Below are 26129 nucleotides of genomic sequence, written 5' to 3'. Positions count from 1 at the left end.
CGACAAAGCTCTTAATAGCCAGCAGTTGACCAAATAAGGTCATAATACCAATGAATGGATGGCTGAACAAGCCACAGGTTAGAACCCAAGCACTGCATATCTAGTTCTGCATGCCCAAGGGGACTATGGGCTGGAGCTTCTTAAATAGCAACACACCATTCCACTTGCTGGGGGGCGGGGAGCTCAACCTATGGGACTTAACGAGACAATTTCCCACGATACTTTGACCGTGGCTGTCAGAAGACCACTGGGACCATGCTCATGTAGAAGCTTCTCCTGCTTTGCTTCTCTCTCAACTATCACCCATCAAAAAGCATCCAAGGAAAAGGAAAGAAGGTCACCAAGTTGCTTGTGCAACATTACAGTGGTACCTCAGGTTACGAACTTAATTTATTCCGAAAGTCCATTCTTAACCCGAGGTCTTAACCTGCCACGGCCCTGGAAGTGGATTGCGTTTGTATCCCGGGGCAAAGTTCGCAACCCGGGACACTTGTGGAGTTCATAACCCGAAGCATTCGTAAGCAGGGCTGTTTGTAACCCAAGGTACCACTGTAATCTGTGTGGACTTTGCTGTCTCTGCTAACCTCATGTCAGCTACACAGACTGGAAAAGTTTGCCATAGTTGTATGGATTTTGGGAACTCATTCAGAACACGTTCTGAATTGTTGTGTGTTAAAAGCACGACAAAATAAATAAATAAATGCATGTGAGTATGCCTGTGGTTTGAAACAAAAGTTCCACGAATGTAAGTCAATGGAAAATCCTACCTTTCCACAAACAGGGCACCCAGAAGGTTCTTTCTTGTAGCGAACCATGTTCTCTGTGCTGTGCTCAAAGTCCTCTCTTTTCACACGCCTCACTCCTTAAGATAACAGTTCCCACCAAAAAAAGAACAAACAACGAATAAACCATGCTTCCTACTTCTATGAATAATGCACACCATAATCAATACAGCAATGCATGGAAATGACATCCTGTCAGTAAGAAGTGCTGCTTAATTTTAGGTTTGCACATAAACATGGCTATTGGGCTGAGAGGTAGCACCTTGGTTGTGCAATGATTTGTGTCTCATGCATGCCATCTATTTTATTTATTTGTTGCATCTGTATCCCATTTTTTTCCTTCAAGGAGATCAAAGAGGCGAAAACAATCCTACCTTCTTCTATGTTTTTAGCAATTCTTGTTTTTTTTAAATCTGTGAGCTGCCTTGAGTCCCATCAGGGAAAGAGGCGGAGTGTAAATAAATAAGCAAATAAGACCCCTGCTGTTTTATTCTCACAACAATCCTGATAGGCAGGTTAGGCTAAGAAAGGGACCGGCCCAAGGTCAAGCAGTGAGTATTTTGGTTGACTGGGAATCTGAACCCGGGTTTCCTGGTTGTAGAACCCTGTATTTCCACTGCAAGCACAATGGTGGTTCAGCTATCTAGATGCAACTTAAGGACATACCAGAGTTTTTCATGTAAAAAGGGGGTCATCGTGAATAGCCCTTAAATTGCATCCTGAATAATGAACAATTTAGATCATACCTGTCAGACAAATAGCTACACTTGGATGGTTCAAAGCCTTCTCACCCTCAATTTCAGTGATGCATTACCACAAATGAAGAAAAGAACCAGCCTTAGTGCGCCATCCGTCGAATTTTTTAATGATTACCATAGGCAAAAGGGGGAAATTATTAAAGGTCCAGGAAGAGGATCCATCACAAATGTACTTACCTTCCAAGTGCCTCCTCTGGTGATCTAACATGACATCCTTCCGGTAAAACAACTTGTTGCAGATCTCGCAAGCAAATTTCTTGTCCCCGTGTTTCTTTTTGTGTTTGGAGAGGTTGCTGTTTGTGGAAAAAAACCTGAAGCACATCTCACACTGAAAGGTCTTGTCGTCTGCATGAAAAAGGGGAAGGACGGATTTCATAAAAGCAGTTTTTAAAACCATTTAGTTGTTTCTAAGAATAAGCCGTGGAATCCAGCTGCACAACTCAAGCAGGGGCCATCTCTGAAAACCAACAAGCAGCTTCCTCTCGTCTAATTCTACACTGCCCATTTTAAACACAAGCCCTTGTCTCCAAAAGGAGGGCATTGCTGTGAGAGTGTCTGCTGTGGCCTGTGTTGATGCCACCAGCAATAGCTTTCTGAGTGAAGCGAGTGTGGGAGATGGTATCTGGCCTGCCAGTTGCGACACCACTTGGTTATTACAAAATAATTGATGCTTATCAATGTAGATGGTTCTGTGCTGAGCCACCTTGGTGGGCCAGTGTGGTGGATCAGCCTAGTGATTCCCTACAATAATTTGGATACTGTACTGATACAGCACTCCATCCTGCACACGCATTTGATGGTGATTATGGGAAGCGCTGCAGTTCAGTGGTAGAACATCTGTCTTACATGCAGAAGAATCCAATCCTCAACGTCTCTCGTTATGCTGATTTTATCTGCACATTATTGATAGTTTTTAAATGTTATTTTATGCATACCAGGTATTTTAAAAGCAGTTTATAGTTTTGTTTGCATAAGCAATAAAAACGGAATGTCCAGATGACTTCTACTGCTCCCTCCTTACTAGATAAATACAATTCCAGACCATTTCATGTGACTTAGGTAACGTGGTTTGATTATCATACCTGTTCTGCAGTTGTGGAATTCTAACGCACTCTCTATCCGAAAAGCTTTTTCACATGTAGCACACTTGTACCTGTATTCATTGTCAACCTGAGGATTAAAAAGTGGAAAACAGAAAAGGAATCACAATAAATATGTCCAAACATATGAAGTTCATACTTTTCAAAAAATATTTTCTTTGATTTGTTTCCCCAATGGAGCTGTCACCCCTCCCACAAAAAAAAACCCAGAAAATTTAAACACTGATAAATTATAGGAGAGGTTTCTATGGTAATTTCTGAAGCTCTTAAGCTTTTGCACAAGTAAAGGCACCAGATTTTTCTACAAACAAAATAACTACAGGTAGGAGAAGGCCCATTCTGAGATCTGCAGACCTTGCCTGCCTACCATGGTGTGTAACCCACTTTCATCCCACAATGGCTTGCTGATGGAGACCCATACAAACCTCATTCCTACTGTGCTTGTATGAAACATGCTGCTTCAAACTCTCTTTTCGACTGAAAAGCTTAGCACATTCTTCACACTTAAACAATTTGTCACCTAAGGGATTAATCACAACAAGACAGAGTTCAGTCACCTGCTTATCCAACTAGAAAAATTCAGGAATACCTAGCAGCACTAAAATAAAATGTATCAAATATTCAGTTAACTTGGGATCAAATAGCTATCACACAGTCCCAAATTTGCATCTGGGCTGCTTCCAGTAGGAAAAATGATAGTGTTTAGTACTATTTCAGGCTTAATAGAGAAGAAAAGTGCTAGATCACTTATATCACTGAAGTTTAAAAAAACACACCAAAAAACCTGGAAAAGATCAATGGAACATTTAGCACAATATCCTATGCAGATAGGGCTCCAGGGACAATTAATATGCTATAGGAACCAATGACTGAATACAAAACACATGCACATCATACTGTATATGGTTTTTAAAAGCCTAATGTATTCCTGAAAATCTACATATGGGCCTGTTCTTTCTCTGGGCACTTCTCATGGGCATTCTGCCTATGAATCGGTTCCCGCATACAAATGTAACTTATGAAGCAACTTCAGACATTATGGAAAGATTTGGCAGCAAAGGGGCTTAGGAAAGAACTTGCTACAACAGCAGAGAGAGGAAGTGATACCATACGTTCCAAAAGTTTTGGGTGGCGGTCAACTAAGTTTTGCTCAGATGAGACCCATGGAAATTAGTGGACACAACTAAATTAGGTCCATTAATTTTGATGTGTCTACTCTGAGTAAACCTTCATCGAATACCACCGGTTCATATGTACATTTAATTTAATAAATGATACTTTAAATATAACTACGACATTTTGGGTCAGGCAACTCTTTTTCAAAGGAACTAGGGGAAATATAACTACTTCAGAATTATACATTTTAAAGAAAAACGTATTACCCCAAAAAGAAAAAGAGAGGAATTTCACGAATACAGAGGCTGCAATCATTAAAACACTCTGTGTGCTCACTGGGGCTTCCTTCTGAGCAGACATGTACAGGATTGTAGGCTGGATGTTAAAAATGTAACATAAGGCACTTCTATTTATGTGTTCATTATTACATTTATGTCCCATTTTTTCTCCAAGGAGCTCAAGATGTTGTACATGGTTTTCCTCCATATTTTATCCTCACAATCCTGTAAAATAAGCTAAGCTGAAAGTTAATGACTGGCCCAATATTGCCCAATGAGCTTCACAGCTGAATGGGAATTTGAATACCCACATCCTAGAATCTCCCACATCCTAGAATCCAACACTGTAACCACATGACACTGGCTCATTTTTACATGTCCCCTTATTGGGGATGGGGGGGCACCAAACATTTATATATATCAAGGATGTAGAATGCATTGCATCAGTTGTTATCACAGCTGCTTGGTCAAGCATCACTTCATACTAACTGAAGCTGTTTGTCCATTTCCACCCATGTTTCTAATTTGACACAGTAGCCCATGGATGGGGAGCAGCCCTGCTGGCGTAAAACTAGCTGTGGGTGAATGGTACAGCATTATAATGATAATGGCACATCTAGAGGATGAACCACCACCAAAATTGCAACATGGGTGAAGCAGCTGAGCCATCAGTTATGTTTTGTGTACTATTGAACATGACTTGCACCTATCTTCTGTTGCAGTATCTCAAATCACTCCTTCAATGCTAAACTGAAGTTTAAACACCGGATCGCTGAAAAAGTAGTGTTTCCTTGAAGAAAGGCACATCAAATGAAAACCATTACAATTTTTGTGTAATATTAACTGCCCTTAGTCATCTTTTCTGATCCATCCTTTCTGGCTTACATGTTTCAAGGGACGGGAGATTCCTTTAGGCTTTGGAAAACTATCTCACTAAACTGCTACCCTAATGGGTGAAAATCTGCAGCCCTTCTTCTTAGGTACTGCTTCAATGTCCCATCATATGAAACTTCTTTTAATTTTGTTTTTCTGCTAGATTGAAGAGTTCTCTTCCAATGAGTTGTGGGAGCTCTGAAAACAAAACCAGGTGATCCCACCTGAACCCACCGTGAGAGCGGATGTGCCTGCTGAGATTGCTGCTGTTCTGGAACATCTTGCTGCAGATGTTACACTGATAGACGCGCTTGTGTTCCCCAAGTTGCTTGATCATCTTGCGCCGCATGCCATGTCGGCTGGACAGGAGCAAGCTCCTCTTGAGGGACATGGAGCTTTGATGGTGAGAAAACCTGCCCGATTGGAAAGAAAGAGGCAGGTGACAACGAAGCAGTTCACCGCTCTGTGCAAACACCATCTCAGCGTCCTCTTACTATTTATCGTATCTCTTCTCGTACAGTCAGCATACTGTAGGATTCATTTATGAGCAACCCTTTGGAACAGGACAGGGCGCTGGCATAGTCCTCTCACTAGCCAGCACTTCAATTATGTTGGTTGGAAGCATCCTATAGCAGGAGCTCCCTACACGCAAAGCTCCTCTCTGCTGTGTTAGCTTTCCATGGGGGCTCTTTCAAAGAGATGTTCTGCCATATGCACCCTAGAAGCAATATTGTCTCAGGACTGAAATACCTCAAGGACCACCTATCCCCATATGAACTACCACTATGTACATTTGCTCAGGGAATTATCTAAAATAAAACCAATTACCATATTTTTCTGTGTATAAGACGCCCCCGTGTATAAGACGTTCCCTATTTGGGGGGATTCAAAACTAAGAAAATGGGGGGAGATTGCCCCATGTATAAGACTACCCCACCCCTGCTTTTTAACATTATTTTTAGTAACAAAAAAGCCTAGTCATATACAAGAAAAAGTATGGTATCATTGTTAGAGTATAAGGTATCACCATGCATCTACTTTTCACTGACCGAATTGGATTTTTATATTTCCCCTCAAATAAGCAAATGATCACTTTTTAAAATCTGAAATGCTTCATGTTTCATTACGTCTGAGATAATAAAGGTTTTCCGGTGGGATCAGAATTGCTGAGAGGAAGGTCACATATGGTTAGGATTCCTATTTTGTTCTTTAACCCCATATACCTTCTGAAAATCTACTCCAAAAGGTTGTGGAACCCTTAGAACAGTATGGGAGGGAAGGGATGGCTAGAGAGAAGATAGAGAAAATCACCAAACCATCTTCTAGCTGGAATTCCTGCTGAATTTGAGTCACGTCTACAAACAGAAGGAGCCTTTCCATTCATGGAAGAGCAAGATTAGATTCAAATGGAAAAGTAAAACTAGATTCAATACTGCATCGTGTCCCCCCCCCCCCAACCTCCGAATCTTTCATACCTCTATCATATTAAAATATTGAATATGCAGTGGTCCTTTATAATGAGGAAACAGAACATTTTAGCATTTGCCTTTTCTGGAGTGACTTACTTCGCTATAGAATTTCTACTGTTTGCTGTACTGGGTATCTTCGCTAACACCACCTCCATAAACCTTGCTTCTTCTGTAGGAGGAAGAGCTACGTCATCAGGTGGAATCTCCGTTATAATTTCAGCAACATGTTCCTCTGTCAAATGAATTCATTGTTATCAAGGAAGGCCACTCAGTTATGAACCCTAAATATACAGCCATACAAGATACTGAGCTTAATGGTTCATGCACACCCTAGTTAAGCCAAAGACAATGACTAGGGCAACAGTTCGGCAACATCTGGAAAACCAAGTTTCCCACACCTGCCTCAGTGAGCTCAGAGTTAGACAGAGAAGGTAATACCAGACTAGATGGCTCAGCACAAGGCAATTTAATAAGCTCACGTGCTGTGATACACCACTTCTTAATAATTTTAGTTCCCCAATGCAAATATGTCAAAAAATGGAAAATTCAGCTTCTTCATGCCCTCTGCCCGTAAAACAATGAAGTTGGTAATGCAAAGTAATTCGATTATGGCAGTGTTGGCCAAACTTGGCCCTCCAGCTGTTTTTGGACTACAACTCCCATCATCCCTAGCTAACAGGACCAGTGGCCAGGGATGATGGGAACTGTAGTCCCAAAACAGCTGGAGGGCCAAGTTTGGTCATCAGTGGCCTAGGGTATAAGTGGCCCATTGGCCTAGTTAGACCCACCTGTGAGGCTATTTTGGCCACGTCATGCCCACCCATATCATAGATGATGTCAGGTATAGGACAGGTAAAAACTTGTCTCAGCTGCAAGGGTATTTGCAGATGCCACCAATCAGCCTATAAAGCCCCATATGAATTGCTGGGGGGGGCAGCACTTTGAAGGGCATCCTGCAGGCAAGAAGCTCACCAGATGCTACTGTGACAGGATTCGCATGACAGGTGGGCAGCATGACAGGTGGGCAGCATGACAGGTGGGCAGCTAGGTCTACCTGTCAAGCTTGTCCGGGAGGGGGGGGTGTACATGACCATCTGGCCCACTGGGTGAAAAGTTTTCCCCACCCCTGATTTAGGGTATGAAATGAAGTATCACTGATAGCTACTTTTAGTAGTTTCTGGGCTCACCAGAAGAGTCTTTATTGTCCACAATCACAATGGGAGTTTCTGGTCTTGCCACTTTGGGCTTCCTGCCCCTTCGTGCTTTTCTTTTCCCATCCACTGCAGTGTTGGCACTTTCATGTGCTACGGGCTGGTCTGCAGGGGGGGCCTCCATAACCTTTTCAGCAACTGCATCTTTTTGATTGCTCTGTGGAGCTCCTTTGGCTTGCTCCACGTGACTCCGGCGATGCTCTGCAAGGGAAGAGCGATGAGACAAAAAAACATACGGGCATGGCTGAACATTAGAAGTAAAGGGCCTTCCCTTCATTTAAATTTAATGCCACCTAAAGTCAACAATATTCCAAACACAATCTCTGTACAAAGTTGTGACAAAACTGGTGACTTTTGACCCTTTTTGAGGAGAGCAGACCCTCATGCCATAGTACAAACCTTCATTTCGATAGTGCTTTCAACTGGGAGGATTATCACCATTCAAGGTCAAATTCCTGCCCGTCAAAAACACATTATGATGGGCTAAAGCAGGTCTGCTAAAGGTGTGAGCTGGGGAGAGTCCCGGGGGCCAGGTAGAGAGCTTGAGGGCCACATGTGGTCCCTGAGCCTGAGGTTCCCCACCCCTGTCTAAAGATAAGAGGCAAAGAAATGAACTTTTCAAATGTTCTCTTTAGAAAACACAAGCCAAACTACTGTAGCTGTAAGAACATTCAACCTTTAAAAATTACACCTGTGGAGTTGTGGATCTTAACAGTGCCTCCCTTTTGCTCATCAGCAGCTGAGATTCTTGGAAAGCTTTCAAAAACACTGACACATGGATGGGGAAATGGAGCCAGACAACATATAGAGGACCACGGGTTTCCCACCTCTGCTCTAAAATGGCAACTGGCTGGACTCCGCTTCAGCGGATCACTACTTTCTAGAGAGCTCACTATATCACAGCAAACAAAAATTAGGGGCTTAGTATCTTAAACAAACTGAGCGGCAAGCTTTAGACTAGGGATGGGAAGCCTGTGGTTCTCTGGATGTTGTTAGTAACCCTATCTTCCACGAGCTCCAGGCAGCATGGCCAGTCATCAGGGGTGATGGGAAATGTGGTGCAGTAACATTTGGAAGGCCACAGCCCCCATTTCACCCACCCAACCCTGGTCTAGACATTCAAAATATCAGGCTTAAACCTTTCCTTCAATACCCATCAGAGATCAGTTCCACCTCAAAACCTATCATACGCCATCAGATTTTTCTCTAATACAGAGCTTTCCCAACTGTGTGTCATGACACATTAGTGTGTTGGCTGCAGTGTGTACGTGTGTTGTGTGAACTCTCTCCACACTCCTCCCGGGGCTGGAAAGGGGTTAGTTTAACATTCAGTTTGCTAGTAAAACTGAATTACTGTGTCACAAAATGATGCATGTCTAAAAAGCAGGTCAGCAACATGGAAAGTTTGAAAAGCTCAGCTCTAACAGGTGATTTGGCTCTATAGTGTCCGCACAACAAGAACCGAAGTGTTTCCATACCTGAAAGTTTAGAACGGGGGAATTTTAATTTTTTGAGAGAATAAGTGCCACTGGAACAGGGAGGCTTCGAAGTAATTTTGTTTTCTTCTTGGTCACATTCCATCACTACTAAACAAACATCTGTCAGAGAAATAATGTTTGCATTAGTTTATTTTCCTTCTAACCACATTGCTGTTACAATGCCTGGTGTGCCTCTGATGAAACTTAGATCCTTGGAAGCAGTTTTATATTTAAAAGTAGAAAATATCAATCGGAGGAAGCATTCCATTACGTGTAACAAATAATACGAATCAGGACATAGATTCTATCAATTTCTTTTCATGTGAGGGAGATGTTTGCATGAAATAAGCCCCACAGAGAAAGTGGGAACATTTTTTGGGGATAGTTAAAAAAACTACCCGCCACCCATCCACGAAGCAACCCAACGTACCATTGGCAATGCTAGAAACTTGCTTTAGAACGGGCTTTTCCATTTTTTTGGCGTAGAAAGCGGCATACCACACTCGTAACTCGGTGCCTGGTGGGATGTCCCGGGATGTAGTGAAGTAAATGTCATTATCATGCTGGAAGGCAGACAGGTTCTGGTGTTCGTATTGGTTGGCTGGCCTCACCATCATCATCCAGTTGCAATCATCTTCATTAGATGTATCAAAATACACTAGAGGTCCATCCTTCTGAAAAACCTAATAGACACCCATGCAAAGAGGGAATGCAAACTTTGCAGTAATGATCAACTAATAAATAAATAGCCGTGGACAAGGATGCATTTTTGTTACCATAGTATGACCTGCCCATGTGGTCCCTGCATTACATTACTGTAACGGCATGAGAGGAAGAATCTGGCTTCCATGCTACTGTGGTAAGTGGTAATGTAATATTATGAACTGGTCTGACTTTTATTTCATACCTCTGACTTCACAGATACAGGCAAGGTGAACGCAAACCTTCCCCGTCAATGTGTGGGGTGTGCATAAAGTCGCGGCTGCAAAGGAACAATCAGGAGTCTTGCAGTGCACTCCCAATTGTTCCTGTGCCACCCGGGGTAGTATTTTGAGCCTTTCCAATTTGGTACAAGAAGCAAGCCCTGCTAGGATCAGGTCCACTCCATATTTTTTGCTTCCTCTTCCCCCATATGAGGACTGTCAACACCAGCACATCTCGTTTGCCTGACTGCACGTGTTGAAAGTTAACAGATGGAACTAAAACCAGAAGATTTCTGCAGGCCATACAAACAAAAACACTATAGCATTAGCTATTGGTACTGAAAAGGCTACTCTGTGTGTGTGTGTGTCAGAGAGAGAGAGAGAGAGAGAGACAGGCGCAGACAAGCAGAGAATGATTAATGAATGAACTGGCTAACTAAAAAAAGAACCAAATGAAGCAAATACATGTTCAGACAATGGTAGAGCCTGGTTGCTCCATTTCTTAGTGCCTTCACATTATCACCAACCCAAACAGTGTCATTGTACCTTTAATGGAAATGCTGGCTCCTTTTCCAGTTTGGTAACTCTCTTTGATTCAAAGGGGCCAAACTGGGTACGCTTCACCAGCTGTGTTACTGCAAAAATGCCTTCAATCCCATCTTCAACTTGCCTGATCTCCAGGTTGGAGGGAAGGGATGATCTAAGAAATGAATATTTTGACACATAAATGAGTTGACTCTACAGAAGATCTACCAGCATCCACAGAAGAAAATAATCAGCCCCGGCATCCACAGGAAAGAGCTGAGGCCTCATCCAGACTTCCATCTGTGCCATTTTTTTTAGGCACAGACCCAGGCTTTAACCCTCTGTGTTCAAGTGGTCTTTTTGTTGTTGTTATGACACTTTCTGTGGGGAAACCCACATTTTACCATTAAATCGGAACCAATGGCAATTTACATAGACTGCCATTTGCACCAATTCAGCAGTAAAATGCAGTTTCCCCACAGAAAGCACCAGGAGGGAGGGGAAAACCCCACTCAGACATGGAGCTTTAAAGCATGGATCTTTGCCTGGAAATTGTGGTGTGAAAGAAAATCTGGATGGGCCCTGAGTCCTCTCTCCTCAGTGACAAAATTATCAATTGCAAGGGATAAATTTTCTATATAAACCTTCTACATTGACAGAGTAATTGAAATAAAGAAAAATGACACAACCTTCCACAACGTTATATAGTATGAGGATCAGTAATTGCCTATGAATGGGTTCAACAGCTCTGTAATAAGTGGTAATCAGCAATTCCTCAGGACCATTTCAAAAATAATTTTTTCTATAAAAACATAGGTAGCGACGTTATGAACATTTGCCCATTATGACAAATGTTGCCTTCTCTGATAGGCAGGCTATTCAGGCAGAGGCCTATCCCATCACTTGCTACTTGTTCCTTTTAATGGAAAATGCCAGGAACTGAACCCATGACCTTCTGCATTCAATGATGACAGAGTCCCTCCTCAGCAAGCACTTCCATATGGGAAAAGATATGAAAACCCTGTGCAGCCACTTTCACCTACACTGAAGTTATTTCCATGTAGGAAATCTAAATTCTGAAGTGACCCTGAGTCTCAGGTTTTATGGTATAAAATGCATACCATGCTACACTGAGGCATATTAGTAATACTAATAATTAAGAGAAGTGCAACTGAAGATGCTTAGGCTACCTAAGAAGATCTTCACATCAAGTTGCTGTTTTTATTGACAATTTATTAACATCACCAATGACTGAGGAGAAAACCGATCTGGCATCCAAGTATTGTGTCCTTTGCCTACAAAAGGGATTTTCTCTGCTTCTCATGCTTCCAAACAAGGCTAGTCCACTTAGAAGAAAGGGTTGTATCCAATTGAACTCTCTGCACTCAGGCGATGACTTCAATGGAATTTCCCTTCCCTCTCTCCTTCCCCAGGATCCCCCCCGAGCACCCCCAAATCTGCTCTGGAGGGTTGAAGGAATCCCCAGAGGAGATTTGCAGGGTAGTCGTTCTGCTTGCACAATGACTTAGGTGCAACTAAACTGAGTCGTCTGTAAATTCCGTTTTTGTGTCGTTCACATTGTACAATCCACATGCTCCACGGACACAAATGTGATCAGCCTTGCTTTTCTCCCTCACTGCGATAAATGCAAGGAAGATGTCATCTACATATAAGAAAAGGCAAAGGTTAAAAAGGGTGATCTAGCCATAATACTCTGCCCTGGCTGGCATTTCTCATGCTGCTGAAAACACTCCAGAATGAGATCTTTCAGCTTAGAATTGTTTGGGAAACATTTAAAGTTACATGCATGTGAGTTCTCCAAGACTGGGAGCATTCCTAGTTCAAAATGTGAGACTAGAAGCAAAATAAGTGAGAACAGAAGACTCCCTTTTGCATTGCCAATCTGGCTTCATTTACTTTAAAATTAAGCAAGCCAACAAGGCAAGAGTTGGCTTACCTTGCCCGACTTAGCACAAAGGAGTCTTTGACCATCACCACTGGGCCCAGTTCTGGACATTCGGAATCATGATGCTGATTGCAATCTTCACACCCTGAAAGCAGACAAAAGAAAAAGCAGGTAGCCATGGAGAAAGCCAAGCAGCTTCACAGTGTACTCCAACAACTGTGATATTCAATTACCCGGCGGCCACGTACTTGTTTGAATCAATAGTATAGTTCAACTCATCCCAGGGATAAATAAGGAATAAAATGGCACTTGTGTTATCAGACTATAACAGCACCTGCAAAAATTCCCAAAGAAAATAGGCTTTGAATAAATGTCTAACAATTATAGTTTTGTCAGTCGAGGAAGGATGCTTAGAGGAAGGGGAAGCAACACTTGGCATACCCGATTCTGGCTGGAAAATAATATTCATATTCTCTGAATCAATGCGTGCAAAGCCGCTTTCTTCTGGATGTTACACAAACACCTTTCACCAGACTGTTTTGTAACCATTCCAGCTTAATTTACCTCAAGTTATGTCTCTTCAGTGTTCAGAGCAAAGACTATTCCAGAAACTAAGAGGCATCACCATTTTCCCAGGCTCCACAGAAGAAGCAAACATCTCTAGGAGTGAGCTTTGTTTACAGCCATAGCTGCTTCTCCCTTTTTTTGTAATAGTAGATCCATTCCATCATCCAGGCCATGCTTTTCAGAATGCCCTGTTCTAAACACAGGGCCAGGACTTGCACAGACTGGCAGGGTGAATTCGGGGATAAAGAATGCTAGCCTGGCTGTGGTTGTACACAGGGAAAGAACTTCAGAATAAAAAAGCTCCATCTACTGAGCTTCAGAGGAACCCAGTTCCTTATTTTGAAGAGCCCCATGCCTGTAAACAACCGTGGGCAGGACACCACATGAGTGTGCAGGCTTCCCTCCTCACAGCTGCTTTATTCCTCCCCTCCTAGTTGGGGAGGGAGCAGCGCACATGCTTCATATGCAAAAGTTCAAGCCCTGGCATCTCTGAGATCCTAGGGAACTGCTGAAGTCACCAAGTTTACGGAAGAATGGTCTTGCGCGGTACAAGGCAGTTTCCGCATTGTCCTATGAGAGAGCTTATGCATGCCTGAATAACATGCTAAGCCAAATATAATGTAATAAAAAGAGCCCTGTTGGATCAAGCCCCTCTAGTCCAGCATCCTTTTTCTCACAGTGGCCAACCAGATGCCCGCGGAAAGTCTGCAAGCAGGAGTTAGGTGCAGCAGCATTCTCCAAACTTCTGGGTTCCAGCAACTGTTCTCCACAGTGGATGTAGAACAAAGGCATTGCGTAGAGTAGTCTCTGATAGCCTTGCCCTCCATGCACCTGCCTAATCCTCTTTTAAAGCCGTGGCTCAGCTTCCATGTCTTTTCTTTGGATCTTAGTCAGAAAGCAAGTCCAACATCACCTCTAATTGTCTTTTGTGCCAAGGAAGGTTGCTTCCAACCTTACCTTTCACTCATTCATGTGTTAGACCTGCACCAACACAGCCTACAGAGAGCTTATTTATTAATTATCCTCCATGCACAGGACTTGAGGCAATGCACAAAATACAGATTTTAAAAGATCAGCTATATGAGGGTTTGGGGTTGGGGGCAAAACAGGCACCCATGGCAGAGATCCATTCATCCAGCTGGAAAAGCGCATTGAAAGCCCTGCTCCGAGTTACAGTGGTGCAGGCTTCTGAGATCCTTGGAACTTGTAAGAGTGGTCTCCCACCAACCACAGTGTCCCACTGGGTATATAACCTGGCCCTGCATGGTATATGCCAACACCTTGAACTTGGCGGTCAGTGCAAACCCCACAGGCAAGGCGTTATATGCTGGCAGTAGTATGCTCCCAAGCTGCTACACCAGCTGGAGCCTCCTGACCAACCTCAAAGGTAGCCTCACAAACAGAGCATGGTTTCCAATCCCTGGTCTTCTGCTTTCAAACCAACACTACTGAAGCTCACTATTTTGCTCTCTAATGATGTCTCCTGTAGTCCTGCTACAAGTCATCCTGTATTTTTTTAGTAGTATCTCAGACACATCGGCTTAGCTTGCTGGTAAAAAAGCACCACAGCTGTCAGCACTGCAGAGTCATCACAACTAAACAGCACTCTTGCATGCACTTTTATGCCTTGGGGGCATCTGCAAAGCTATTAGTGCTGTTCTAACCCTTCAGTATTTATTTACTGTGATGGTGCGTGAAGGGAAAAAAAAACACAGAACAGCAAAATAATGAAACAAAACAAATTGTTTGGTTTGTAAAAGGAGACTGCTTGAAGCTACGAATGTCTGTGATGTCAGTTGCTATAAATTAAGTACCACCCCCACCCCACCACTTAAATTCTAGCCATGAGAGGAAGAATCCCACAGAGAACAAGAAATCCTACTAAGGGTTATTCAGAAGCTTCTCACAGAACTGCAAAAAAAAATTGCATTTTCCAAGCACATGCCTCTCACACTCCTCTCTGGTGCATCTTCAATCCCTTATAATAACTTTACCTAGTAGTGGGGAACAAAACACACCTTTTACCCCATGCCAAACAAGTGCACTTATCAGACCTTTGATATCACCAGACACCAATGCCCAGACATACTGTTTGAAAGGGTGTTCACATGTAAAATTCAGTGTGTGCAGGCCCAGATTCAACAGCTGATATATCAGATAAAATCTGTAAATCCACAGTGCAATCTGGGCCCATGCATTTATGGCAGCGGTTCTGAAAGGTTGTGGTGCCCCAAACTGGTGTGGCAGGAAAGGGTGGCAAGGACAATAAAAAAACACATTTAAACATTTCACTATAGTATAGTATCAAAATAATTTTTATTATTTGCAGAATATGGATAGGTATCTTTTCAAAATGACAGCAAGAACATCAAATGATACTGAGGACAATCCTAGTTGTGAGTTAGAATCACTGTTCAAACATAGTGCTGGAGAAGATGTGTTTATCATTAGTTTGGGAATGATTCAAGTTCTTATGTAGCTGCATTGTTTCATACTTTCTGGTTTCCCATCATCATATTATAAAGTAGTTGTGTTCTATGTTATAAACCAAGCACTGCTAGTTCTTGTCCCCCCCCCATATATTTCTAATCACTACAAAATTCAGTGTGGCACAATCAAATTTTTATTCTGAAAGTATGGCTCAGAGAAAAAAAGTTTTGAGAACCAGTAATTTATAGTTTTGAACACCATGCTTCTTTCCCTCTCTCCAATCCCCCCCATCTTTTCTGTAAATCCTATTTTAACCTCTCAGGTCTCATCCCCAGACAAGAGGAAGACTAAGTATATGTGCTTGCATTTGTTCACCTTTATAGCTTGCCAATGTGCCCACTAATACCTCCTATAGCAGTAGCAAAAGGTCTTAGTAAATATCCCCAGAAAATCAACAATGCCTGGCAGACCGTTTGCTGTGCCTGCTCAGTTCCTGCCTACACTGGCTCACATAGCTGTCAACGTTTCCCCTTTTTTAAGGGAAATTCCCTTATTCCGAATAGGATTCCTCGCAAGAAAAGGGAAAAGTTGACAGCTATGGGCTCAGCCTCTCCTAAATGGAACACAACCACTTAAATTGTCCGCATTTTACTGGGTGCCGAGATCGGACATTCATTGTCTCTTCTATTTTGAACACAGGAGAGGTGGCAGCCCTCATTTGGCTCTCATTGACAATTAATATTCAGAGGCATATTTAATGCAGAAGTATTCTTGGGTACTTACAGATAAGCACGGCCTCCTTGCTGCCATCCTCTGCCATTTTGAAGACCTTTGAAAACAGAAGGGACAGATTCCAATGAGACTGTTAGGCACTTCATAGCAAAAAACTCACCTGCCCGAGTTATGTGGATTCCAACATACTAACGAAAGTGCTTTTTATGCCTAGGAGAGGCTGGGTGAAAACAGGCCCCAGGTTACATTTGGCTGGAGTTTTGCTATTGATTTCTAAAGGGTTATATTACTCCCTACAGTTAAACACAGAACATAACTCACAAAATTAAAGGATTCTGTTGAGTCAGACCACCAGTCAGATATTGTCTACATTGATTGGCAGCAGTTCTCCAGGGTTTCAAATGGGATATTCCTTTTTTTAAAAAAAAAATAATTTTTATTAAGGTTTTCCAAATTAAAACAAATAAAATCCAATTCATAAACTTTTTCCAATATCCAGGACTTCCCCTCCCCACCCCCTCTTGTGTTCCAAATCTTCCAAAAAAGCAATGATATTCAACAAATTCTTATTCCCAAAATACACTCATCATCAATAACTCAATTTATCCAAATTTCCATCCCCTAAGGTCGACCTCTTCCCTTCCACGAGTTCCCCCCTTTCAAATATAGTACAGATGAAAATAGAATAAAAACAAACAATAATTTTACAACCTTTGGATTCCAAATTTCCCTCCCCTCTTTCCCTGTTGCGTTCCCCCTATCCCTCCACTTCTAGTGTCTTCCTGATGAACCCACCTTTCACTAAACCCACATCCCTCTGGTTCTTTACCGGTCTTTTTTTTTTTAAAATGGCATATATTAAACTTCTGGCATTTTTAAAATTACAGATGTCCAATCATAGAAGGAGTCTATCAAAGGGGGCCCATTTCTTCTATCCAGATTTTTATATCCAGGAGTATAAACTCCAATTTTATATCCATAAGCTTGTCAAATCTGGATATCCCAAATGTTCCCACATTCTGTCCAGTTCTTGTTGTTTCCTTGTTCTTGTCAATCACTCTCCTCCTTTTTACTTCCCTGTTCCCTCACAGAAATGTTCTTTTTCCAAAGGCTTCTAGTGTCTCTACAGAGGCTTGTTATTCAGGAGCAAAACATTACATCATGTTCCTTTCATTTTTCAACAGATTAATCCATTGTTTCCAGTAAAGTGTAGGCCTCTGTAGACAAAATAATGTTCCATTTCTGCAGTTTCCCAGGAGATTAAAAGTTCTATCCAACTGTTCAAGTTTCCCGTCGAAAACACATGCAATGTCCCTCAGCTCCTCTAGGTGGATTACAATAACAAAGTTCCCTTCCAGATCACATCCGCCAGTCCAAATAACTTATAAATCCTTATTTGAAACAATTTATCTCCAATTTATAACAAATGTAGCCGGCAAAGTCCTCATAACAAAGTCTCAATTTCATTCTTCCGTTTTGACAGCTCTTTGACAGCTGTCAAAACCTCCGTTGTTCTTCTCCAGGCATTTTCACGAATCGCTCCAGGGATTCCGGGGGGGTTACTTTTTAATACAAATTCCACTTTTCTCCTCCAGCTCAATCTTATAAATTTCCCTCGCGAAGTTGCTAGTTCGGCAAGATAAGGTTCTTCTCGATCTTAGTTATCCAGTCCTTTGTTTTGGCTCTTCTACAATTCGGGGGGGGGGCTGACTTCCTTTTTTCCACCTCCCCCGTTCGCTCCAAATTCTAAAAATTTATCCCTCTTTTTAGTCCATATTCCAATTACTCACGGGTTCTTCTTTTGGGTCCAAATTTTCAATAGAAGAAGTCAGCGCTCTCCGCCGGATGGCATGCGGCTGCGCTCGGCAGGGATAGCAGAGGACTCAAAGCACCACGCTCCTCCCCGGCACCCGATCCGTAGCCTTTAAAAAGGCTCCTTCACGAATCGAGAGGGCGCTGACGGTGCCAGCCGAGTCTCCATGTCCACGGCCTCCGTGGCCGTGGTTTTTAAGGGTCCCCGCATCGCCGGTGCGGTAGGACCCAGCCCCTGCCGAGCAGGCTCCCTCCGGAGCTCGGAGGGAGCCCGCCATTCGGCGATGGCGCCGACCCGGAAGTCCCTCAAATGGGATATTCCTAACCCTACCTAGAGATGGTAGGTGTTCTATCGCCTTCCCATCACCCACAAATGTTATTGTTTTAAGAATGCTGTGTACAATAACTTGAAAATTTAACATTCAACCTTGTGTCTGAATTGCAGAACATGACAAGTTTCCTAAACAAACATAACTTCCATACAGGAAAAAGCATTTACAGAGCTATGTATGGCACATGTCCATTCCAAGTGATCTTATACATATGGTGGAAAGCCCTAGCCAATCCCATTTGCAAACGGCCTTCACTTGAAAAATGAAAATAAAAGTGAGGTACCTAGCTTTGAGGTTGCAAAGAAAAACATGAGACCAACATATGTGGAAAGATGAAAACCAATTAAGACCAATTAAAAGTATCAAAATGTAATAATTTGAAACGTATTGATTTCCACAATAAGTTCTTATGAAACTGTGCATATAATGTGCACATTTGGAAGGATCAAACAGCTGGTAAAGAGTTATTATTCTCAGTACTGTTTCCTGAAATAGCAAAAGGCAGGTTTGTTGGCTCATTTTACTTTAAGTGCAATGCAATAATAATAATAATAATAATTACTTAGATTGACATGCCCTTCACCAGAACGTTCCAGGGCAGGTTATATCAATATAAAATACATAACTGAAAACAGGTTAAAAATATTTTCAATCACAACTAGAGTGGGTCCTAAATTATATGTATCTCAAGTGTAAAAAGAACAGGGTAGAGATGAATCTTCAGCATACAACAAAAGCTATGCAATGAAGGTGTCAGATGCACCTCTGCGGGGAGGAAATTACACATCACTTATGACGCAATATTTTTCAGAAATTATATGATTCTCGGAGCCCAGTACTTACTGTTACAGTCCAGCTTTGGTTTAGCTCAGTGCAGCATGGCAGCAAAAAGGACTAGGGAAGGGCATAGCAGCCATGAGCTCCTCTCTGGAGGCGGTATGGTCCTGCTAAACCAGTGTTCCCAAACTTGGGTCTTCAGCTGCTTTTGGACTACAGTTCCCATCATCCCTGACCCTGTTCTTGCTAGTTAGGGATGATGGGAGTTGTAGTCCAAAAACAGCTGGAGACCCAAGTTTGGGAAACCATAGTTTGACTTGGCATGACATGCAGACCACAGGGTGTGCTGCTATTGAGAAAACTGAAGGCTACTGGTAGCCCAAGAAACACTACTTTTTGCAGAAAGGTGTCAGCTTTCTTATGCAAAACTGAGTACAACTGAGATTCACACATTGCACCTTGAGGAGATATTTGGAGCGTCAGATAATCCACCACAATCCGAAGAATATATCTGAAGTTTTTATTTCTAAGATGGCACTCGCTGCTTACTCAGATACTCGTCTCCCCACCTATCATTGACGACCGCTTCTAAGCTTTCAATCTGGTACTTTCAGAAACAGCAGATTCTGTTCTGAAATGTTTTCCAGGTAACTGCGATAGCTAACAAAGGAGAGGAGCCAAAACTGGTATTTATTTGGGAGTCTTCTAGAAATAAAACTCCCGAATGAAGAAAAGACAAGCAAGGACATAGACATGGCACTTCTTAAGAGGGCTTTTTAGCTTTTGCTTATGGAGAGGCAATCTACAAAACAGAAAGAGCTTGATTTCAATTATCTCCATTTGTGTACATTTACCTGAAGGCATAAAGGACCCTGGCAGTTCACTTCGGCTTAATTACCTAGAATGCACATGTGGTTAAGCATGACATTCACCAACTACCTCTGAACTTGTGGGGCACAGGATGTTTCCCCTAACAGATATAGGGACTAAGTGAATTAGGGATGCTTCACAATTTTATGTAGCAGCACACGTGCTTTCCACAACATGGATGCCCAGTACAACTAATCCTAGCTCTCTGGAAACACTATTTTGACTCTCATGCTGTTTTGATTTGTGAGCAAATCATTTCAAGTGTGTATTTTATGTAACATGTACCCCATAAGTCTGTTAGTTTGGATGGCTCAAAAAGTGATTCAATTCAAATGATAGCTAATATATGATAGCTAAATGGCACCTCCATACCCAGGAGTACTCTTCTGAATATCACATGCTGGGGACAGAGGCTAACTTTACACCCTGCTTGTAAACACCCCAGAAGCACCAGGATCCTGGAAGATAAACAAGACATGTCCAGGAAAATTAACACTGACTTTAATTGTGTTTTGACCTCCAACTTCCTCTAGGGCAGTTTCCCAAACTTGGGTCTCCAGCTGTTTTTGGACTACAACTTCCATCATCCCTAGCTAGCAGGACCAGTAGTCAGAGATAATGGGAACTGTAGTCCCAAAACAGGTGGAGACCCAAGTTTGGGAAACCCTGGTCTAGCGCTACTGTCCCAAACTTTGACTTTGGCTCACAAGTGGTACAACGAGAATGAACCCTGGATAGTCCAAAATTAGAATCATAGTTGGAAGAGTTCCAAAGATCTAGTCCAACCCCGTGCAATGCAGGAATGTGCAGCAGTCCCATATGTGGATCGAACCTGCAACCTTGGTATTATCAGTACCACACACTAACCAGCTGAGCCATATAGATGACAGATGGGAAGAGGGTGTGAAACACTGCACGATACAAGTCTTTTAGTTGCAAATCAACATGTTGACAAAAGGAGAGTCAATATATTTTATACTTGGTTGCAGTATTTGTACATTTGTGGCAATTTTCAGTGCTTATAACTGTTGTTAGCACTATGGTTTTTCTTTTCTTCTTTTTTCTTTTTGGTATTTTTAATGCCTTAGTTTCCCATTGACAAGCAAGGCAAAATTCAGATGCACCATACTAATTAATTTTATTGCAATGCTTTCATTTTGCAAAAATATAAATGAATAATCATACTGATATCAAGGCTACATGACTACAGAAATAGCATCCGTGAAATAAACACAGATAATAACTTGCAGTAAACTGCTAATTGGTACATTTTTCTTTGGGCAAGATAGGTGAGGAAGCAGAACTAATTAAAAAAGCAGCATCAAAAGAATGAGATCATATCTGAGTACAGCTGAGAAAACATAGACACCTGATACTTAGTAAACAGTCCAATGCCAATCCTACAACTAGATGAGATTTTAAGAGAAACGTGCAAGTATTTGCATGATTAAAGGTATTAGAGAAAATTTATTTACATCAATAACAGGAGCAGGAAAGAGACTGCAAGTGGATTAATGGATTATCTAATATCTGAATACGTGCAAGGAAACAAGAAAAATGCTTTCTAATATTTTATTTTGCTCACTTACTGAATATTATAGTACTGTATTGGTTTTAATTTTATGAGAGATTATTTTGAAGCATCTTTGCCACCTTAAATGGGCCTCCAATAGCAAACTTCATGGGTTCCAAGGGTGTTTTAGGACCATACAATGGCACCCATGCATCTTGCAGTTGAATGTATCAATCATCAAGTATGCTGTGGGCGCCATTAAACAATAAAATTTATTGAACAAACATACCTCCCCCTTTATATGTACTATCAACAGTGGTTGGAACATGTAGCCTTAATTAACTTCCTCAGCAGGACGTGACCATGAGTGAAGGGGGGGAAATAAATGCACCATGGAAATCAGCAGTTTCCCTTGAAAACACTCCATGATAATGTCATGGAGTGTGTCACGTTGAGTGTGTCAACACAAGCCAGAGTGCAAAGAAGTATTAATGATGGCAAATCCAAAAATTGGAAAAGCCTCCACTCCCCATATCAGATTAGTACTTGAACAATAATCCTACTCTAAATTCCATTTTGGGGATTTTACAAGCCACACATGACGGGTCACTTCACATATTCCTTTCTGACATGTTAATATTTTTGACACAATGTAGTATGTGGCCCTCGATACAGGTAAACAGGTCAAGAAACAATGCATCTGCATTCAATGTCTTTTTATTAAAACCAGTTAAAACTTGCAGTTTTCACATTTATTTTTAAACATGCACATGACCCGCATGATTGAACTAGTATTTTGAAAAACGTAATAAAAAGAGAGCAATTTATGCCACTGGATGAATCTGCCTGGCTAACAAATCTTTGCCAGTCCATCCACATCAGAGGATGAAATACAGTTCCAACAGTAACTGCTTATAGCCAAATGGATGCTTGGAGAATGGGGAAAATAATGACTCAAGCATACATTTAATATTTAAAATATAATGAGAATTTATCAGAATATAATATCATCGGCATAATCAGCAAGCTATTCTACCAGATCTACTTCTCAACCGAGGCGAGTGGAGAATTTTTTAAAAAGAGCATTTTATATGTTTATTTTAAAGAAACCCACATTGTTTCAATGCATTGAGGAAACGCGACTGCAAAGACAGGACGTGCCAGATATGCCGAATTTCCCCAAGGTGAGCGCGTGTGTGTGACCTTGTGTATGTGGCACAAAAGGACCAAGCGGGCACCAGAGAGGGGGCACAATCTGCGGGAGAAAGCGCTGCCTGCGGATTTTAAGGAGAGAGTCCCGCACCACTCCGAGTCGCTGCAGTCTATGGAGCAGGCCACCGCCACACGCCCCCTTCGCAAGAGCGGCGCCTGCCCTGCCCAGCCGCAGGCACGGCGGGGGAGGCAGCTTTGTCCTGCCCCCGGGCAAGCCGAAGTCCTCCGCTTCCCAGCCCCAGGGCGAGCCCGAGCCTTGCCTCTCGGGGTGCACCGCCCGCCCGCGCTCCCTCCCCGAGCACAGGGGCTGCCCCACCCAGGTCCGGTGAGGGTTGGAGGGGAAAGGAGGAGAGGGCGCGGGGCGGGAGAGAAGCGCAGCCCAGGGCGGCGGCGGCGGCGCCAGGCGAGCCTTGCCCGGGCGGGCAGGCGGGCGGCTGCCTGGGTTGGGCTGGGGATCCGGGAGCGGCTCCGCCGGGTTTTGCCTCGGACCCGCCTCGCCCCCTCCACGCCGCGCGGCCGCAGGCGGCTCCTGCCTGTAACAAAGAACAGGCGGCGTGGAGGAGGAGAGCGGGACGGAGGGGAGGGAGCAGCAGGCGGCGCCGCGGCCGCTGCCGGGGCCCCGCCGCGCCTCCCCGAGAAGCGCCCCGCGCGCGCCAGAGGGGGCCCGCCGGCCCAGAGTCCCCGCGCGGGGGGCGAGGGCGGCTCCCGGCGGCGAGGGGGCGGCGCGCGGCGAGGCGGGAGGGTGGGGGAGGGGGGCTGCCTTACCTGCTTTTGGAATGTTCACACCCGGATCGAATCCGGGCTCCAGGTTCCGATCCGAGCCGGAAACCACGCGCCACCGGAAGCTGGAGCTTGGTTGTTCGCGAGGCACCATGGGAATCGTAGTTCAGGGAGTCGGGGGGGTGGAGTGGAGAAGTGTTGCTGGCGCGGCGGCTGTGAAACCAGGGCGGACGGGCGAGGTGGATGGAGAGAGTGGCAGGCGAGTTTCTGCTGAGCCGCTTTGTGCTAAGAAGAGGAGAGGGCAGAAGTTCTATGGCAACGGCAGCAGCCAAGGGAGAGATGGAGAGGGAGGATGGGCAGCTCTGTGTGACACGCGCACATGCGCGCCACCGCCTGGCACAGCTGAGCACGGGTGAAATCCTGGCACCTGCCCAGGATTACAGCTTCAGTTAAGCGGTGTTAGTTGCCTGGCGAGGGACTCGCTTCTGAAAAACATGCCGTGCAGTTTTCGTGTTTTTCTAAAAGGCAACGAAGTGCTGGATGACATTCAGGAAGGAGACGTAGCGCAAACTTTTGCAGGGCTGCATAACCGCGTCGGAATTAATGCACATGGAAGGTTGCGCGTCCGAATGGTTCAGCGTGTCAGAGACAGATGTTTAGGGGAGGATGAGACGTTGGGTTCCACTAATTAGGGGTACCAGCTTATTCTGAGAGCAATCAACAGTGCTGGCGTTGACCTTCATTAATGCCAAAGGCTTGGGTTTAGGTTAGTTGAGGGACCGACCGCCTTCGTCCATTTCATCCTGCCCAAGAACTGAGACCTCCCACACCGCCAGCATCCCCTTTCTCCGTCCTTTCAGGTATTAGCCGTAGATAATATCCTCTTGGGGAGGACGCCCTCCCCTGAAAGTTTCCTCTGGCTCTTTCACTGCTTGCGTTTTACCAGAACAGTTCAATTTCTCTCTTAAAACAGGCCTTTAAATTCCATCCAGAGTAGCAGGAATCAGCAGAGCATTCACTGCCAGTGGATCTACCACTCAAATTGTGCCCACCCCGTTAAGATTTCTCTGCCTATCCTTAAGGTGACTGGGAAAACTATACCACACCAGACAAAGCAATATACAGGTGGGGGGGGGGCACACACAGCAGTTTAGAATACAGAAGCTTCATCCATTTTGGTGTGAGGTGCCCTGTGGGTTATTAAAATTATATTTTGACAAAATCTTCCAGAGTTTTTCTAGACCCCTTTACGATGGGAGATAGGTACTGCTCTTTTCTTTTTTTTACTTGCAATGCAACCTGAGCAGAAAAGGTTGATAACTTGCTTCTTTCAGCTAAGCTGGGTCCACACTTAGTGTGTTAATACATTCCTAGGTCAGTTCCCATGTGAGCATTCATGGACCTTTGTCTACTCATGAGCACAAACCAGAGTGCAAACCAGTATTGAGGTGGGATAATCCAACAAGTGAGATGGTTGTATCCACACTTCCCAGGCTTGCACTCCGGGGAGGTCACTTTGGTGCTGCTAACACATTGATTTGACTTCACCCCATGAGACACACTCCATTGTCTCTCGAAACAGATGCCAACAACAAGGTTGTATTCACACTGTGTTGTTCCCTCCCCTCAACTCTCAATTAATACTTCACCTACCTTAAGTTCTGGAAGCCTGGTGGTCTCTTGTGGACATGCGGACAGGCACTTATGTGCACACACCCCTTTTAAGTCTTTTTTGAATCAAGTTTTCCAGTGTATTATTAGCATGATTGCCCACTCTTCACCCCATGGTCCCAGGTGGATTATGATAGTAACAATTTAACCCACTGTTTGCATAAAGGAGCAGTCAAATAAATGTAAGCTACTCCAAGCAAGTTAAGGATTTGAAGTCACTCACGTGGAAGTATGTTGCTTCCTTTCTCCACTTTTGCTTTCATGTTCCTGGAGCTGCAAGGGCAATTGTTTTTTTAACATAGCTGTTTTGTGCAAGGGCAGTTCTGCACAAAAGAGCCGTTTAAAAATACAAGTACTCACAGCTTATGTGAGGAGATGGTCCATAGGCACAACCCACCCCTGACATACTCAAAGCACCCTCTTAGAACTGCCCCTAAGTGAACAGTCTTTCCCTCTGGATCACTGAACAGGTCTTGGCAAACACCCACCCACCACCCACCAAACTAGACAGAGTTCTCAAGAGAGCCTCTGAGAACCAAGTAAACAAGTATGGGAACTTAAAATCTCTGTGCATTTTGTTACGTATTGAAGTTCTCACCCTGGCCACCAGGACTATCATGTATATAGTTTTCACTCAGGTCCACATCAGTTACTTTAGGCGGGAAACCCAATGTTGATAGCCAGCTGCCTATAAAAGCAGGCCGGCTGAGCTGTTTGCTGTTCAGTTCTGTTCTGGCCTGTGAATAAACAAGAGCTGTTTGAAGAATCGCTGTGTCATCTGATATGTTCGCCCACAACTTAACACATTTTATTTGTACGATTCCAACCAGCCGGACTTCAACTGCAAAAAGTTGAAACTGCACATGTTAAAAGTGTGTAAGCTACAAGTTACCTGTACTGCAAAACAACAACCCCCTCCCTATTAACCAGTGGAAAAAGGCAGGCTGCATCTTTGCCTTTGGGCTGCTAAAAACAAAATGGAAGTGGGGATGGGGATATGTAAAAGGCAGCATACAGTAATGAAGAAGCCACACAATGCACCTTTGGCATTATTATTTTTTAAATCCAGCAACA

At 43.5% G+C, this 26129-nt stretch overlaps 1 protein-coding gene across 3 annotated transcripts in view; it reads right to left on the bottom strand.

Moving 5' to 3' along the window:
- The window catches only part of PRDM15 (PR/SET domain 15), a 40851-nt gene extending 17031 nt beyond the window's left edge, over positions 1-23820 (bottom strand). For 2 of the 3 annotated variants that reach the window (XR_014167805.1, XM_081908624.1), the window contains exons 1-13: positions 23430-23820; positions 16200-16245; positions 12471-12564; positions 10535-10688; positions 9496-9748; positions 9066-9185; positions 7564-7788; positions 6473-6608; positions 5142-5320; positions 3066-3160; positions 2623-2710; positions 1718-1885; positions 768-862 (exon numbers count right to left, since the gene is read on the bottom strand). Coding sequence is in view for 2 of the 3 variants with exons in the window: in XM_081908624.1 (XP_081764750.1) it covers positions 768-862; positions 1718-1885; positions 2623-2710; positions 3066-3160; positions 5142-5320; positions 6473-6608; positions 7564-7788; positions 9066-9185; positions 9496-9748; positions 10535-10688; positions 12471-12564; positions 16200-16236 (1644 nt within the window). In the remaining variant the exon portion in view is untranslated. The remainder of the gene's footprint in view (positions 1-767; positions 863-1717; positions 1886-2622; positions 2711-3065; positions 3161-5141; positions 5321-6472; positions 6609-7563; positions 7789-9065; positions 9186-9495; positions 9749-10534; positions 10689-12470; positions 12565-16199; positions 16246-23429) is intronic. The other variant, XM_081908625.1, reaches the window with a different exon arrangement.
- Positions 23821-26129: the final 2309 nt, after the last annotated feature.

The sequence above is a fragment of the Podarcis melisellensis genome (assembly GCF_964234715.1).
Source record: "Podarcis melisellensis genome assembly, chromosome: 4".
NCBI classification, from domain to species: domain Eukaryota; kingdom Metazoa; phylum Chordata; class Lepidosauria; order Squamata; family Lacertidae; genus Podarcis; species Podarcis melisellensis.
The sequence above is the reverse complement of the archived record's forward strand: the minus strand, read 5'-3'. Positions and strand labels throughout refer to the sequence as shown.